Here is a 17,135-nt window from a genome sequence, read left to right as displayed (position 1 = left end):
GTGAGAGACTTATTTCTGGAGAGGTACATTTTTTTAATTAGAAGCTCGAACTGTTTGGGCATAGACCTGGAAGGTATGACAGAACTTTGCAGGCTATCTCTTCAGTAGATTGCAATTCCTCCCCCTTTKGCAGTTCTATCTTGATGGACAATGTTGTAGTTGGGGATGGAAATCTCAGAATTTTTTGGTGGCCTTCCTAAGCCAGGATTCAGACACGGCAAGGACATCAGGGTTGGCGGAGTGTGCTAAAGCAGTGAGTAAAACAAACTTAGGGRGGAGGCTTCTGATGTTAACATGCATGAAACCAAGGCTTTTTCGGTTACAGAAGTCAACAAATGAGAGCACCTGGGGACACGCAGGGCCTGGGTTAACCTCCACATCAYCTGAGGAACAGAGGAGGAGTAGGATGAGGGTACRGCTAAAAGCTATCAAAACTGGTCGTCTAGTGCGTTGGGGACAGAGAAAATAAGGAGCATATTTCTGGGCGTGGTAGGATAGGTTCAGGGTGTAATGTACAGACGGGTATGGTAGGGTGCGGGTACAGTGGCAGTAACCCAGGCAGTGAGTGACGATAAGAGAGGTTGCATCTCTGGACGCAGTTATGCTGGGTGAGGTCAACGCATAGGTGGGACAAAGGAGGTATCTGAGGCATGTTGAGTGGGACTAGGGGCTCCGAAAGTAAACTAAAACAATGATAACTATCCTAAACAACAGTATACAAGGCATATTGACATTTGAGAGAGACATAAAGCGAGGCATAAAGCAATCACAGGTGTTGATTAGGAGAGCTAGCTAAGACAACAACGGGTAAGACAACAACAGCTAATCAGCTAAGACAACAACAACAGGTAAAATGGCGATGAATGGGCAGAGAGGGTAAGTTAACTACACACATGGCCTGAGTTCGAGGCTGGGGCCAACAGATAAACAAAATGGAGTACCGTGATTAATGAACARTCYAGCAGGCATCAGTTATGTTGCCAAGTGATCATAGGGTCCAGTGAACAGCAATAGATGAAACAGGGAAACTGCTGGGTAGTCGTTGCTACGCTAGCAAGCGAGAGACACGGCGTTCAAAGTTAGCAGGCCGGGGCTAGTAGAAGCGTCTGCTCCGACGTCCGGCAAAGGCCGGTTGAGGGCACAACGGATAGAGTTACATCGGCAGACCAGTCCTTGTGGAACGGYGGGCTCCGTGTTGACAAAGGGTCCAGGCCAGTTGGCAAAAGCGGTATTGTAGCTGTAGTAATTTTGTTTGCTAGCCGGGAGATGCGCCAGGCTCGCGGCTAACTGGTGCTATCTTCGGGACAGGGGCGTTAGCCTCTATAGCACTCAGTAGCAGCTAGCTAGCAGTGATGATCCGATGCAAAGGTCCAGAGCTTACGCCAAGAACCCAGTGGAGTAGTGGTGGATTCTAGTCGTGTTGGGGTAGAGACCGGGAGGCATCAGCTGTGTAGCCGAGTGATCACTGAGCAGGCCRGGAGGTGGGCCTGGCTCAGAGCTATCTTCGGGGCTGGGCTACTYGGTGGCAGCTAGCTAGCTGTGATGATCAGGAGTAATGGTTCAGGGCTTATGCCAGGAATCCGGTGTTGTAGTGGAGAAAAACAGTCCGATACTGGCAGACTGGCAAGTATTATCCAGGCTAAAAGTGGCTGGAGTCTGTGCAGAAGGTAAAGGCCTCTAGCAGTGGCTGACAATGACTAAATAGCTAGTAGCTAATTAGCTGGTTAGCTTCTGGTGGCAARCTTCTGATGGAGGTTCTGTCTATAAGGTCTAAAAATAGCGGMTCCGTATCACATTGGGTGAGGCGGGTTGCCGGGAGGTATATTTAATTTAAAAATAGAAAAGAGATTGAAAATAAATKTAAATATACACMAAAAAAATATGAAAAATGTACACGGGAGAAACGACAAACCACATCTGCACTGCTACGCCATCTTGGAATCATACAGTATAATCACAGTGAATCCTTTAAGGGACTGAAGAGCAGTGGCAGGTCGCTCCTACCAGGTAGCGTGGAGAGGATCTGTGTCTTCACCACGTGTTCTCACTACTGTTGTTCCCAGCTCCATGACCTCTCCATCACGGTTGACAACTCCATGGTGTTCAACCTTATGTTCTCCCATGTCACCCCTCTCTGGGGTGACATGCACACGCCACTGGCTCTGCACACGCCACTGGCTTCCAGTCGAAGCTTGCGTCATCTTCAAGACCCTGGTGCGTGCATACGGAGCAGCAAGAGGAACTGCCCCTTCTTACCTACAGGCTATGCTCAAACCCTACATCCCAACCTCAGCACTCCGTTCCGCCACCTCTGGTCTCTTGGCTCTGTCCTGGCACCCCAATGGTGGAACAAGCTTCCCCCTAAAGTCAGGACAGCGGAGTSATCTGAAACCCTACCTCTTTAAAGAGTATCTTAAATAACTCTCACGGCGCCCTCTCACGTTATGAAAACTTTATATTTGGTTCTATAGGATGTTATCCATGGGTCATTCAATGGCCACAAGGAGACGTTTCATGATGGTCAGGGGATGTGTGGTTCCCTGTAAATTACCCGGATGTCACTGAGGACCATGTCAGGACCTTTATAGGATGTTCTCAGAACTTTAATGTACTAGTCATAGGATGTTGCGTGACTGTCCCAAGGGAGCATCCCTGCAAACAAACATTTGTTGTTAGGACGTCCCCAGAACGTCACGAAATGTTCGCCTAAAGTGGTCAGGATGTTGTGGTCCTCTGACAGTTTTGTTGTCCCAAGTTCGCTTTTAGAACATTCTTGGGACTTTGTGTCATGGTCCCCTGGAGGTTTTGTCTAGCTCCCGGTTTTTCCCAGGGCTGTCCCCAAAGACGTTTTTAGGATGTTCTTGGGACGTTGTGTCATGGTCCCTGGGGGGTTTTGTCACTTGATGGTCGCAGGTGTGCCAAACCATTATAAGTAAAGTCCTTAAATAATAAGGGGTTTTAAGGTAAGTGGTAGGCTGTTCAGCTAAAATAGTGTACAAATCTTAAATCTATGACAATAGGACTACATTTGACATAATAACTTAGTACTGACYTTTCGATATGACCCCACCTGGGATTTGGGGTATGCTGATCTTTCTGCTGCACAACAAAGTCTGTAGAATTTCAGAAGTCCCCTACACATTCATACCTATAAATGCAGAGATGTATTATCAAAAGAGTGCCATCTGCACTGCTATTTTAGTTATCAATTAATATGACTATTCTCTCATTGACTTATTTCAGCTATTTATTTGAGTTTGGGTTTTGAAAATAGTTGTCTAATGTTTGTGTGGCATATTATTCTGTTTGAATGTTACTCCTGAATCACTATGATAAATATAATAGTTTTTCATGAGAGTATTTTTAACAGAGTTTACATTTACTATGAAGTCCAAAGTGTAATAATACAGGTGAAATCAGTCATTGACATAGCAGGAAGATGGAAATTCCCGTTTGTGAGTTGAAATCCCAGGTGAAGACAATTACTGTATGAATAAACATACACAATGTAATCATGTGTGTCAAGTATGTAAGTGATAACACTTTACAATAAGGTTCCATTTGTAAAAGGTTTATAAAGGGGTTCTAATTATCTTATTAACGGTTACTTAACCATTAATGGTTTCTAATACATTTACAAATGATTATCACATTGGTCAAAATAGTGCAATAACTGGTCAGTGTTTGCCAAATAGTGAGCCAATATTTACCTCCATTTCTAAATGCTCTTACAAATGCTTTTAGGTGAACCCTTATGTATCATAATGCAACCTTGTTTTAAATAGTTGCACAGTTGAACAATAGTTATTTTCTCACTTTTGGGTGAGATGCATTGTTGCTCTGTCCAAGGAACTGAAGAGGATGGTTTTCTTGACTGACCTTTAATACCCTGATGCCCCGGCCAAATTTACATCCAGGACATTATTCAATCATTATTACCCTTTACCAGATTACCAGATTACATCAACACACACTTACCACTTYTCTGTGATAGTCCAAATATGGTGAACACTCTGGTGTGAAATGGTAACCGTAATACCTTTGGTTGAAACARTGGAGGTATCCTCTCACAACATGAGATACCATTAATCACCACATTCATACCCATCATTCATTGACTGAACATGTTTAACAAAGTGTTGAATCTTCTCTCATGTATGTAGTGATTAGTACCCAATACTGCCTATAAATATGTCGAAGCTCAAATCCTCTATCAATGATTTACCCACATATAAATGTATAACTGAGTTATCAACCTTTATAACTGCTAAAAGTATACATGTCACAAGCTACTCATTGTTTTCTAGCTCCTCTGCCCTGCAATCTTCCCCTGGTCCTTAATGTACAAGAGAAAGTAGTGCACTATGTTTTCTGTTAATATACCTGGTCAAATAATCGTTCATAAACAACTAAAAAACAACTATAAAATTGTTGATTCCCCCCCCCAAATTCTGTTTTATATTTTCTCAAATTTTGTTCTCAGTTAGATTTTTCCTGGTTTTAGAATTGTTGTTTTTCACTCTCAATTACAATTTGTCATAGAGAAACAATTGAATTGGTGTTTCTGAGTCCATATCAATGTTTAAATCACATCAAAATACTTTTTTTTTTTGGTCTTGAAGAAAATAAAATAAAAAATTGTGGGTGTATTCTGGCCCTTTACGTCACATCTAGCAAGTGAGGAATGTCCATGTAATGTGGTGGTCTAGCGATGGTTCTGGAGCCTATTGCTGCTGCTCATTTTATGGCAAAGTTCACAACTAAGAAATAATATACTGAACAAAATATAAAACGCAACGTGCAACAATTTCAAAGATATTACTGAGTTACAGTTCAAATAAGGAAATCGATCATTGAAAATAATTCATTAGGCCCTAATCTACAGATTTCACAATAACTGGGAATAAAGATATGCTCTTGTGGACACAGATACAATACCTTAAAAGGTGAGGTTGGATTAAGAAACAGTCAGTATCTGGTGTGACCACCATTAGCATCATGCAGTGGACACATCCCTTGCAAAGAGTTGATCAGGCTGTTGACTGTGGAATATTTCCCCACTTCTTCAATGGCTGTGCAAGTTTCTGGATATTGGCTGGAACTGGAACACGCTGTTGTACCATCAGTCCAGAGCATCCCAAACGTGCTCAATGGTGACATGTCTGGTGAGTATGCAGGCCAATGGAAGAACTGGGACATTCTCAGCTTCCAGGAATGTGTACAGATCTTCTGCGACATGGGCCTGCATTATCATGCTGAAACACGAGGTGATGGCAGTGGGGTGATGGCACGACAATGGGCATCAGGATCTCGTGAAGTATCTCTGCGTTCAAATTGCCATCGATAAAATGCAACTGTGTTCGTTGTCCGTAGCGTATGCTGCCCATACCATATCTCCACCGGCACCATGGGACTCTGTTCACAACGTTGACATCAGCAAACCGCTCGCCCAAATGATGCCAAATATCACGTGGTCTGGCGGTTGTGAGCCGGTTGGACATACTGCCAAATTCTCTAAAATGACGCTGGAGGCGGCTTATGGTAGAGAAAATTAACATTCAATCCTCTGGCAAACAGCTCTGGTGGACATACCTGTAGTCAGCTGACAATTGCACGCTCCCTCAAAAATTGAGACATCTGTGGCATTGTGTTGTGACAAAACTGCACATTTTTAGTGGCCTTTTATTGTCCCTAGCACAAGGTGCACCTGTGTAATGATCATGCTGTTAATCAGCTTCTGATATGCCACTCGTGTCAGATAGGTGGATTATCTTGGCAAATTATACATCACTCACAGGGACGTAAACAAATTTGATCCACAAATTTGAGAAGAAATAAGCTTTTTGTGCATATAGTAACATTTCAGGGATCTTTTATTGCATGAAACTTTGGTCCAACACTTCAGCGTTGCGCTTGATATTTTTTTTTCAGTATACATACAAATTAACAGTGCATTCGGAAAGTATCAGAGCCACTTTGAACATTTTCCAACATTTTGTTATAACCTTATTCTAAAAATAGATTTTTTTTTTTTAATTGTTCATTTAATCTACAACACAATACCCATAAACGACAAAGCAAAACTGATTTTTAAGAAAGATGCAAATTGCAACAACAAAAAAACAAAATCAAATCCCGAACAATCAGCAAAGACCTTGTGAAGATGCTGGAGGAAACGGGGTACAAACACGTCATGCTCATACTATCCACAGTAAAACAAGTCTATATCGCACATAAATGAAAATGTGCTTCTCAGCAAGGAATGAACGCACTGCACAAAAACGCATAAAAAAAGCCAGCTATGCGTTTGCAACTGACCACATGGCGGACAAAGATCGTACTTTTTGGAGAAATGTCCTCTGGCTGTGAAACAAAAATAAGAACTGTTTGGCCATCATGACCAGTTTGGAGGAAAAGGGGGATGCTTGCAAGCCGAGACACATCGCACCTGTGAAGCACGGGGGTGGCAGCATGTTGTGGAGGTGCACTTTGCCTGCACGCAGGGACTGGTGGCATCATCACAAAATAGATGGATCATGAGGGAGGAAAATTATGTGGATATATTGAAGCAACATCTCAAGACATCAGTCAGGAAGTTAAWGCTTGGTCGCAAATGGGTCTTCCAAATGGACAATGACCCCAAGCATACTTCCAAAGTTGTGGCAAAATGGCTTAAGGACAACAAAGTCGAGGTATTGGAGTGGCCATCACAAAGCCCTGACCTGAATACTATAGAAAATTTGTGGGCAGAACTGAAAAAGTGAGCAAAAAGCCTACAAACCTGACTGTTACACCAGCTCTGTCAGGAGGAATGGGCCAAAATTCACCCAACTTATCGTGGGAAGCTTGTGGAAGGCTACCCAAAACAATTTAAAGGCAATGCTACCAAATACTAATTGAGTGTATGTAAACTTCTGACCCACTGGGAATGTGATGAAAGAAATAAAAGCTGAAATGTTTTTCTCTTCTATTATTCTGACATTTCACTTTCTTAAAATAAAGTGGTGATCCTAAGGCAGGGAATTTTTACTAGGATTAAATGTCAGGAATTGTGAAAAATTCCTTTAAATGTATTTGGCTGAGGCGTATATAAACTTCCGAATTCAACTGTACCTTATTTTAAAGTGACAGACCTATGAATATTTATAATGGAGTTAAACATTTATATCTGCAAAAATTATACCTTATTTTAAAGTGGCAATCCACTGACCATTGACAAATGTGTTACCAACCTTTATAACTGCTGAAAAGATACCTTTTGAAGGTGAAATATGCAAAAATGCAACTCGTTAGCGTAATAATAAAGTTGTCATTGTGTAGAAAATCATTGTAAATCAAATTYTATTGGTCACATGCAGATGTTAATGCGAATGTAGCTAAATGCTTGCCCTTCTAGTTCTGACTATGCAGTAATATCTAACAAGTAATCGAACAAATTCACAACTACCTTATACACACAAATGTATACAATATGTACATGTAAATATATGGATGAGCGATGGTGTGCGGCATAGGCAAGATGCAGTAGATGGTTTAAAATACAGTATGTAACATATGAGATGAGTAATGTAGGATATGTAAACATTATTGAAGTGGTGTTATTTAAGGTGACGAGTGATACCTTTTTAAGTCCATTTATTTAATTGGCCGAGATTGAGTCTGTATGTTTGGCAGCAGCGATGGGCTGTTTAAAGTCTGTGGCCTTGAATAGAAGCTGTTTTTCAGTCTCTTGTCCCAAGCTTTGATGCATTGTTACTCACCTCGCCTTCTGGATGATAGCTGGTGGAACACAGTGGCTCGGTGGTTGATGTCCTTGAGGATCTTTTTGGCCTTCCTGTGACATCGGGTGCTGTAGGTGTTCTGGAGGGCAGGTAGTTGTCCCCCGGTGATGTCGTTGTCAGACCGCACTTACCCTCTGAAAGCCTTTGCGGTTGAGGGTGTGCAAATTGCCGTACCAGGCGGTGATACACCCGGACAGGATGCTCTCGATTGTGCATCTGTAAAAGTTTGTGTGATTTAGATGACAAGCCCTCAGCCTCCTGAGGTTGAATAGGCGCTGTTGCGCCTTCACCACGCTGTCTGTGTGGGTGGACCATTTCAGTTTGTCTGTGATGTGTACGCCGAGGAACTTAACTTTACACCTTCTCCACTACTGTCCCGTTGATGTGGATGGGGGGGTTCCCCCTCTGCTGTTTCCTGTAGGCCACGATCATCTCCTTTGTTTTGTTGACGTTGAGTGAGAGGTTATTTTCCTGACACCACACTCCGAGGGCCCTCACCTCCTCCCTGTAGACTGTCTCGTCGTTGTTGGTAATCAGRCCTACCACTGTAGTGTCGTCTGYAACCTTGATGAYTGAGTTGGWRGYGTGCATGGCCACGCAGTCATGGGTGAACAGGGAGTACAGGAGAAGGCTGAGAACGCACCCTTGTGGGGCCCCAGTGTTGAGGATCAGCGGGGTGGAGATGTTGTTTCCTACCTTCACCACCTGGGGGCGGCCCGTCAAAGTCCATGACCCAGTTGCACAGGGTGGGGTCGAGACCCAGGGTCTCAAGCTWAATKACRAGTTTGGAGGGTACTATGGTGTTGAATGCTGAGCTGTAGTCAATKAACAGCATTCTTACATAGGTATTACGCTTGACCAGATGGGATAGGGCAATGTGCAGTGTGATGGCGATTGCATCGTCAGTGGACMTATTGGGGYAGTAAGCAAATTGGAGTTGGTCTAGGGTATCAGGTAGGGTGGAGGTGATATGATCCTTGACTCGTCTCTCAAAGCACTTCATGATGACAGAAGTGAGTGCAATGGGGCGACAGTCATCTAGTTCAGTTACCTTAGCTTTCTTGGAAACAGGAATAATGGTGGCCATCTTGAAGCATGTGGGGACAACAGACTGGGATAGGGATTGGTTGAATGTGTCTGTAAACACACCAGCCGGTCTGCCAGCTGGTCTGCACATGCTCTGAGAACCTGGCTAGGGATGCCGTCTGGGCCGGCAGCCTTGCGAGGGTTAACACGCTTAAATGTTTTACCCACGTTGGCCACGGAGAAGGAGAGCCCACAGGCTTTGGTTGCGGGCCGTGGCACTGTATTRTCCTCAAAGCTAGGAAAGAAGTTGTTTAATTTGTCTGGGAGCAAGAAGTCGATGTCCACGACATGGCTGGTTTTCTTTTTGTAATCCGTGATTGACTGTAGACCCTGCCACATACGTCTCATGTTTGAGCCGTTGAATTGCGACTCTACTTTATCTCCATACTGATGCTTTGCTTGTTTGATTGCCTTGCGGAGGGAATAGCTGCACTGTTTGTATTCGGYCATGTTTCTGGTCGCCTTGCCATCATTAAAAGCGGTGGTTCATGCTTTCAGTTTTGCGAGAATGCTGCCATTAATCTACGGTTTCTGGTTAGGGAAGGTTTTAATAGTCACMGCGGGTACGACATCTCCAATGAACTTGCTAATAAACTCGCTCCCAGAGTCAGCGTATACATCAATGTTGTTGTCTGAGGCTATCCGGAACATATCCCAGTCCACGTGATCGAAGCAATCTTGAAGCGTGTAATCCGATTGGTCAGATCAGCGWTGTATTGACCTGAGCATGGGCGTTTCCTGTTTTAGTTTCTGTCTATAGGCTGGGAGCAACAAAATGGATTCATGGTCAGATTTGCCGAAGACAGGGCGCGGGAGGGCTTTGTATGCATTGCGGAAGTTAGAGTAGCAATGATCCAGAATTCTGCCTGTCGTGTCGCGCATTCGATATGCTGATAGAATTTAGGGAGTGTTGATTTTAGATTAGCTTTGTTAAAATCCCTAGCTACAATAAAAGCTGCCTCAGGATGTATGGTTTCCAGTTTACATAGAGTCCAGTGAAGTTCTTTCGGGGCCGACGAGTTATCTGCTTGGGGGGATATACACTGTGACTAATCGAAGAGATTTCTCTTGGAAGATAATACGGTCGGGATTTCATTGTAAGGAATTCTAGGTCAGGTGAACAAAATTACTTGAGTTCCTGTATGTTGTTGTGRTTACACCATGAGTCGTTAATCATAAGGCATACACCCCCTGCCCTTCTTCTTACCAGAGAGCTGTTTGTTTCTGTCGGCRTGATGCCATCTTAACCACTGTGAAATATGTTTTCCTTAACCAAAAATATTGTATTTTCAGCTGTTTGACGCTCGTGTACAAAACCGAAAGTAAAGTATGCACAAACAAACCTCAACAGGAAGCATAGAACATATCTACCACTTTTTAGACTTGCTTTCAATGAGAATGACAGATCTATAACCTTTTAAAGTAAGTGAAAACCTACTGACCTGGGTGGGTGTCCCTAACATTGCCAAAAGACAAAGCTGTGMATGTATCAGTGGTTTACCAATCAGGGCCTTGGCAACAGTAACAAGGGGTGATGTGTAATGAAACTTGATTGTTCGTGTCCTGGGTAGACGTTCCCGGGACCATGACACAAAGACCTTACCACTTTTAGACTACCATTTTGTGACGTTCCAGGGACATCCTAACGACTCATTTTTGTTTGCAGGGTTATATCTATTAAAAATGATGCATATCAGTTGAGTTTTTAGAAGTAGTTTGCAACAACAAAAATCCATGAAAATCGCTCTCTCTCGCTCTCTTATATTTATGTAGAGAGACTCATTGATTCACYGACTGACTGGGATTGTGGGTGTGTATTGGTGGTCAAAATGTAGATTGAAAGTCTTGATATTACTGCCAAAGTCAGGTTTAGTGCTAGGATTCAGGAATGTGGTTTGATGTTGTAGGGGATTTTWTCTGTTCGAAGGGAAGAGAGACTGCAGAATCTTCAAACAACTTTTAAGATTTGCAAAAATGGAGCAGTTAACTATGCACTTCAGTGTTGAAGAGGCCCAATGAACAGAGTTGGCTCTCAGCTTTTATAGAGTCCAACCTCTATGTGGCAGTTAGCAGATGTGTGCCAGCAGGGGTGGGGAACATAGTGAATAAAAGGCGTTTAGCTTGTCTGTGTAGATTAAGATAGCTGACATTGCCACCATTGCCTGTTCCTTCCTGCAACTTTCCACACATGGGAGTTCCTGCAGATAGTACAAACGGGATGTCACATACTGCAGTCCCATCCGGCTCTTATCTGTACGCCCAGACTTATAACTACGTCACACAAGACAACAAGACTGCATCACCCCAAAAAAGACTAGCATATAACAATGGACAATTCTCTAAGTAAAAATCAATCAATCAAATGTAATTATAAAGCCCTTTTTACATCAGCCGATGTCACAAAGTGCTATACAGAAACCCAGCCTAAAACCCCAAACAGCAAGCAATGCAGCTGTAGAAGCACTGTGGCTAGGAAAAACTCCTTGGAAAGGCAGGAACCTAGGAAGAAAACTAGAAAGGGGAAAAAGGCTCTGAGGGGTGGCCAGTCCTCTTCTGGCTGTGCTGGATGGAGATTATAACAGTACATGGCCAAGATGTTCATAGATGACCAGCAGGGTCAAATAGAAATGTCAATAGGCTTTTCATAGCCGATCATTCAGAGTTAGAGACAGCAGATGCGGWAGAGAAAGAGAGTCGAAAACAGCAGGTCCAGGACAAGGTAGCAYGTCCGGTGAACAGGTCAGGGTTTCATAACCGCAGGCAGAACAGKTGAAACTGGAGCAGCAGCACAACCAATTGGACTGGGKACAGCAAGGAGTTTTCAGGCCAGGTAGTCCTGAGGCATGGTCCTAGGGCTCAGGTCCTCCGWGAGRAAGAGCGAGTGAATTAGAGGGAGCATACTTAAATTCACACAGGACACCGGATAAGACAGGAGGAAATACTCCAGATATGACAGACTGAACCTAGCCCCCCAACACATAAACTATTGCAGCATAAATACTGGAGGCTGAGACAGGAGGGGTCGGGAGACACTGTGGCCCCGTCCGACTATACCYCTGGACAACCAGGCAGGATATAACCCCACCCATTTTGCCAAAGCACAGCCCCCACACCACTAAAGGGATATCTTCAAACATCAACTTACTACCCTGAGGCAAGGCCGAGTATAGCCCACAAAGATCTCCCCCACGGCACCAACCCGGACCGGAAGATCACGTCAGTGACTCAACCCACTCAAGTGACGCACCCCTCCTAGGGACGGCATGGAAGAGCACCAGTAAGCCAGTGACTCAGCYCCCGTAATAGGGTTAGAGGTAGAGAATCCCARTGGAGAGGGGAACCGGCCAGGCAGAGACAGCAAGGTCAGTTCGTCGCTCCAGTGCCTTTCCGTTCACCTTCACACCCCTGGGCCAGACTACACTCAATCATAGGACCTACTGAAGAGATGAGTCTTCAATAAAGACTTAAAGGTCAAGATCGAGTCTGCGTCTCTCACATGGATAGGCAGACCATTACATACAAATGGAGCTCTATAGTTGAAAGGCCTGCCTCCAGCTGTTTGCTTAGAAATTCTAGGGACAGTAAGGAGGCCTGCGTCTTGTGACCATAGCGTACGTGTAGGTATGTATGGCAGGACCAAATCGAAAAGATTGGTAGGAGCAAGTCCATGTAATGCTTTGTATGTTAGCAGTACAACCTTGAAATCAGCCCTAGGCTAGCACTGGAGCAATATGATCAAATTTTGGGGTTCTAGTCAAGATTCTAGCAGMTGTGTTTAGTACTAACTGAAGCTTATTGAGTGCTTTATCCGGGTAGCCTTGCAGTAGTCTAATCTGGAAGTGACAAAAGCATGGATTAATTTGTCAGCATAATTTTTGGACATAAAGTTTCTGATTTTTGCAATGTTATATTGATTYTTTTTTAAAAGCTGTCCTTGAAACAGTCTTGGTATGTTAGTCAAAAGAGAGACCATTAAAAGGTAATTTACCACCTTCACAAGTGCAGTCTCCGTGTCATGATGGGGTCTAAAACCAGACTGAAGTGTTTCGTATACATTGTCTTCAGGAAGGCAGTGASTTGCTGCGCAACAGCTTTTCATTTCTTTTTGAGAGGAATGGGAGATTCGATATAGGCCAATTTTTGGTTTTCTATATTTTCTGGGTCAGGGTTTAGCTTTTTCAAGAGAGCCTTTAATACTACCACTTTTAGTGAGTTTGGTACACATCCAGTGTTTGGTACACATCCATMGGGAGCCGTTTATTTTGTTCAACATAGGAAGGCCAAGCACAGGAAGCAGCTCTTTCAGTAGTTTAGTTGGAATAGGGTCCAGTATGCAGCTTGAAGGTTTAGAGGCCATGACTATTTTCATCAATGTGTCAAGAGATATAGTATTAAAAAATGAGTGTTTCCCTTGATCCTAGGTCCTGGCAGTGTTGTGCAGACACAGGACAACTGTGCTTTGGAGAAATTACGCAGATTTAATGAGGAGTCTGTCATTTGCTTTCTAATGATCATGATCTTTTCGTCAAAGAAGTTCATGAATTTATCACTGCTGAAGTAAAAGCCATCCTCTCTTGGAAAATGCTGCTTTTTAGTTAGCTTTGCAACAGTATCAAAAATATATTTTGGATTGTTTTTATTCTCCTCAATTAAGTTGGAAAAATAGGATGATCGAGCAGCAGTGAGGGCTCTTCGATACTGCACGGTACTGTCTTTCCAAGCTAATCGGAAGACTTCCAGTTTGGTGTAGCGCCATTTCCATTCCAATTTTCTGGCTTGCTTCAGGGCGGGTATTTTCTGTATACCAGGGAGCTAGTTTCTTATGATAAATGTTTTTTTTGTTTTTAAGGGTGCGACTGCATCTAGGGTATTACGCAAGGTTACATTTAGTTCGGTGGTTAACCAATTGTTGTGCTCTGACATCCTTGGGTAGGTGGAGGGAGTCTGGAAGGGTATCTAGGAATCTTTGGGTTGTCTGAGCATTTATAGCACAGCTTTTGATGCTCCTTGGTTGGGGTCTGAGCAGATYATTTGTTGCATTTGCAAACGTAATAAAATGGTGGTCCGATAGTCCAGGATTGAGGAAAAACATTAAGATCCACAATATTTATTCCACGGGACAAAACTAGGTCCAGAGTATGGCAGTGAGTAGGTCCGGAGACCTACTGAGTCGATGATGGCTCAGAAAGCCTTTTGGAGTGGGTCTGTGGACTTTTCCATGTGAATATTAAAGTCACCAAAAATKTTAATATTATCTGCTATGACTACAAAGTCCGAAAGAAACTCAGTGAGGAAYGCTGWATACGGCCCAGGAGGCCTGTAAACAGTAGCTATAAAAAGTGATTGAGTAGGCTGCATAGATTTCATGACTAGAAGCTCAAAAGACGAAAACGCAGTAATAAAAATTTTAAAAATGTATTTTGCTATCGTAAATGTTAGCAACACCWCCGCCTTTGCGGGATGYGCGGGGGAWATGGTAACTAGTGTAACCAGGAGGAGAGGCCTGGTTTAAAAACAGCATAGTATGTCTAATTTTCCACGACAGTGGGCCAGTCAGCTATTACTGAAGCATGACACTAGATATGCACGAAAAAAAAGTGAATATTACTTATTTTATTTATTTGGACTTTTACCCCTTTTTCTCCCCAATTTTGTGGTATCCAATTGGTAGTTAGTCTTGTCTCATCGCTGCAACTCCCGTACGGACTCGGGAGAGGAGAAGGTTGAGAGATAAGCGTCCTCCGAAACACAACCCAGCCAAGCCGCACTGCTTCATGACACAATGCCTGCTTTACCCGGAGGCCAGCTACACAAATGTGTCTGAGGAAACACCTGGCGATCGTGTCAGCGTGCATTGCGCCCGGCCCACCACAGGAGTCGCTAGAGCGCGATGGGACAAGAACATCCCTGCCGGCCAAACCCTCCCTTAACCCAGACGAYGCTGGGCCAATTGTGCGCAGCCCCGTGGGTCTCCCGGTCGCGGCCGGCTGCGACAGAGCCTGGACTCCAACCAGGATTTCTAGCATTTCGCTACACTCGCATTAACATTTTTACCCACTCCATAATGTAATAATCAACACATCAGTAAAAACATTTTTAYGTTATGCATTCAGAATGTTTATTACGTTATTGGCAGTTCATTACATTATCAGTTGCTATCCTCCCTGATGTAGTATTGATTTTTGAACATAGAGAGGGAGAGATGAGAGATTTTCAACAAGGCTACTGTGTGGAGTCATTGAATTTYCCTCTTTCCCAAAAGCAGTGCTCTCACAGATGAGTTTCCTCAAATGTGTATGCAAATATGATCCCTTTGTGTTGAGTGAGTTTAATTAATTCAAATCCCTTTTTAGCGCAGCCAATGTTACATATCCACCACTTGTGAATTATACACTATCAATTAGAATAAATACGATTTTCAGAGTTCCATCCTCTCCATTTATATTATTTAAGGACTTATCTGACATTTTAAGGAAAATTACAATTAACTGAGATGCACAGATTGAACAGACCTAAATTAMATTTTTATGATTTTAAAAAGGGATGTTGATGAGGTTTGTCTCTCACCATCGCAGATAAAACTGTGCAGTAAGCACAAAAAACTCTGGTAAAAACTGACATCAGAACCTAGAGAGATCCTATGAAGCTAACAATATGTTAAACTGCAGGCCTACAAATGTTCTGTATCAGATGGTTGTTGACCAGACAGCACTCATCTGATCTGTGTTTGTCTGTCTGTGCCATGATCTCCCCAGGCCTGTTTCACAGAGCCATCATCCAAAGTGGCTCAGCCCTGTCCAGCTGGGCCGTCAACTACCAGCCTGTCAAGTACACCCGCATGCTTGCTGAGAGGGTGGGCTGCAACGTGCTGGACACCCTGGACATGGTGTCCTGCCTGCAGAAGAAGAGTGCCAGAGAGCTGGTGGAGCAGGACATCCAGCCAGCCCGCTACCACGTAGCCTTCGGCCCCGTCATCGATGGTGACGTCATCCCCGACGACCCCGAGATCCTGATGGAGCAGGGCGAGTTCCTCAACTATGACATCATGCTGGGCGTCAACCAGGGGGARGGGCTGCGYTTYGTGGAGAMTGTKGTGGACSTGGAGGAYGGCGTRTCYGGCAGCGACTTTGAYTTTGCYGTGTCGGACTTYGTGGACAGCCTGTATGGCTACCCGGAGGGGAAGGACACTCTGAGGGAGACCATCAAGTTCATGTACACGGACTGGGCTGACAGGGACAACCCRGASACCAGGAGGAAGACRTTAGTYGCYCTGTTCACTGACCACCAGTGGGTGGAGCCCTCGGTGGTGACGGCTGACCTGCACGCCCGCTACGGCTCGCCCACATACTTCTAYGCMTTCTACCACCACTGCCAGAGCCTGATGAAGCCTGTGTGGTCGGACTCGGCCCACGGGGACGAGGTGCCCTATGTGTTTGGCATCCCCATGGTGGGAGCCACTGACCTGTTCCCCTGCAACTTCTCCAGGAACGACATCATGCTCAGCGCTGTGGTGATGACTTACTGGACCAACTTCGCCAAGAGTGGGTGAGTACAGCACCCCGAGACCTGGTCAGACTCACAGGTCAGTACAGCACCCCGAGACCTGGTCAGACTCACAGGTCAGTACAGCACCCCGAGACCTGGTCAGACTCACAGGTCGTACAGCACCCGAGACCTGGTAGACTCCCAGGTCAGTACAGCACCCCGAGACCTGGTTAGACTCAGACAGGTCAGTACAGCACCCCGAGACCTGGTTAGACTCAGACAGGTCAGTACAGCACCCCGAGAACCCTTGTCAGACAGAATCCATTCTGAGTCTTCATTGTGGTATGCTTGTATAGTAAAATTCTGGGGTCATTCTTTCATATTTCCCATTTGTGTCCCTGTATTTGCCTAAGAAATTCTATAAATGATAGATGGAAAGAGTTTTCCTAATCATATTCTATACTGTATTGAAGCCTGTGCAGAAGAACCAATATTTATAGACATATAGACACACTTCACTTATATCTTAAAATGGAGCCTTGCTGCATTACACCTCTGCTTAAGTCACAGCAGAAAACGGGAATTAGCACCTCTATAAAAAAAATTACAGTAAACACTGATGTAGACACAGATGCTCAGTAGAAAGTGGGTTTTAGATGGGCTGAAATGAAAGATGTAGGGCAGGGATGGGCAACTGGCGGAGTCTCAACTTACTGTTGAGAGTTAGAACAGCAGAATACACAAGGTGCAATTTCGAATTTTGGTTGTGCATCAATCACTGAC

At 44.1% G+C, this 17,135-nt stretch overlaps 1 protein-coding gene across 5 annotated transcripts in view; it reads left to right on the top strand.

The window, feature by feature from the left end:
* The window catches only part of LOC111950748 (neuroligin-3-like), a 42,389-nt gene that overhangs the window by 21,414 nt on the left and 3,840 nt on the right, over positions 1–17,135 (top strand). For all 5 annotated transcript variants that reach the window (XM_023968610.1, XM_070434482.1, XM_023968611.2 and 2 more), the window contains one exon: positions 15,623–16,412. In XM_023968610.1, coding sequence (XP_023824378.1) covers positions 15,623–16,412 — 790 coding nt within the window. The remainder of the gene's footprint in view (positions 1–15,622; positions 16,413–17,135) is intronic.

This window comes from Salvelinus sp. IW2-2015, linkage group LG23 (assembly GCF_002910315.2).
Source record: "Salvelinus sp. IW2-2015 linkage group LG23, ASM291031v2, whole genome shotgun sequence".
In the NCBI taxonomy this organism is placed as follows: domain Eukaryota; kingdom Metazoa; phylum Chordata; class Actinopteri; order Salmoniformes; family Salmonidae; genus Salvelinus; species Salvelinus sp. IW2-2015.
This window is presented reverse-complemented; position numbering and strand designations above follow the sequence as displayed.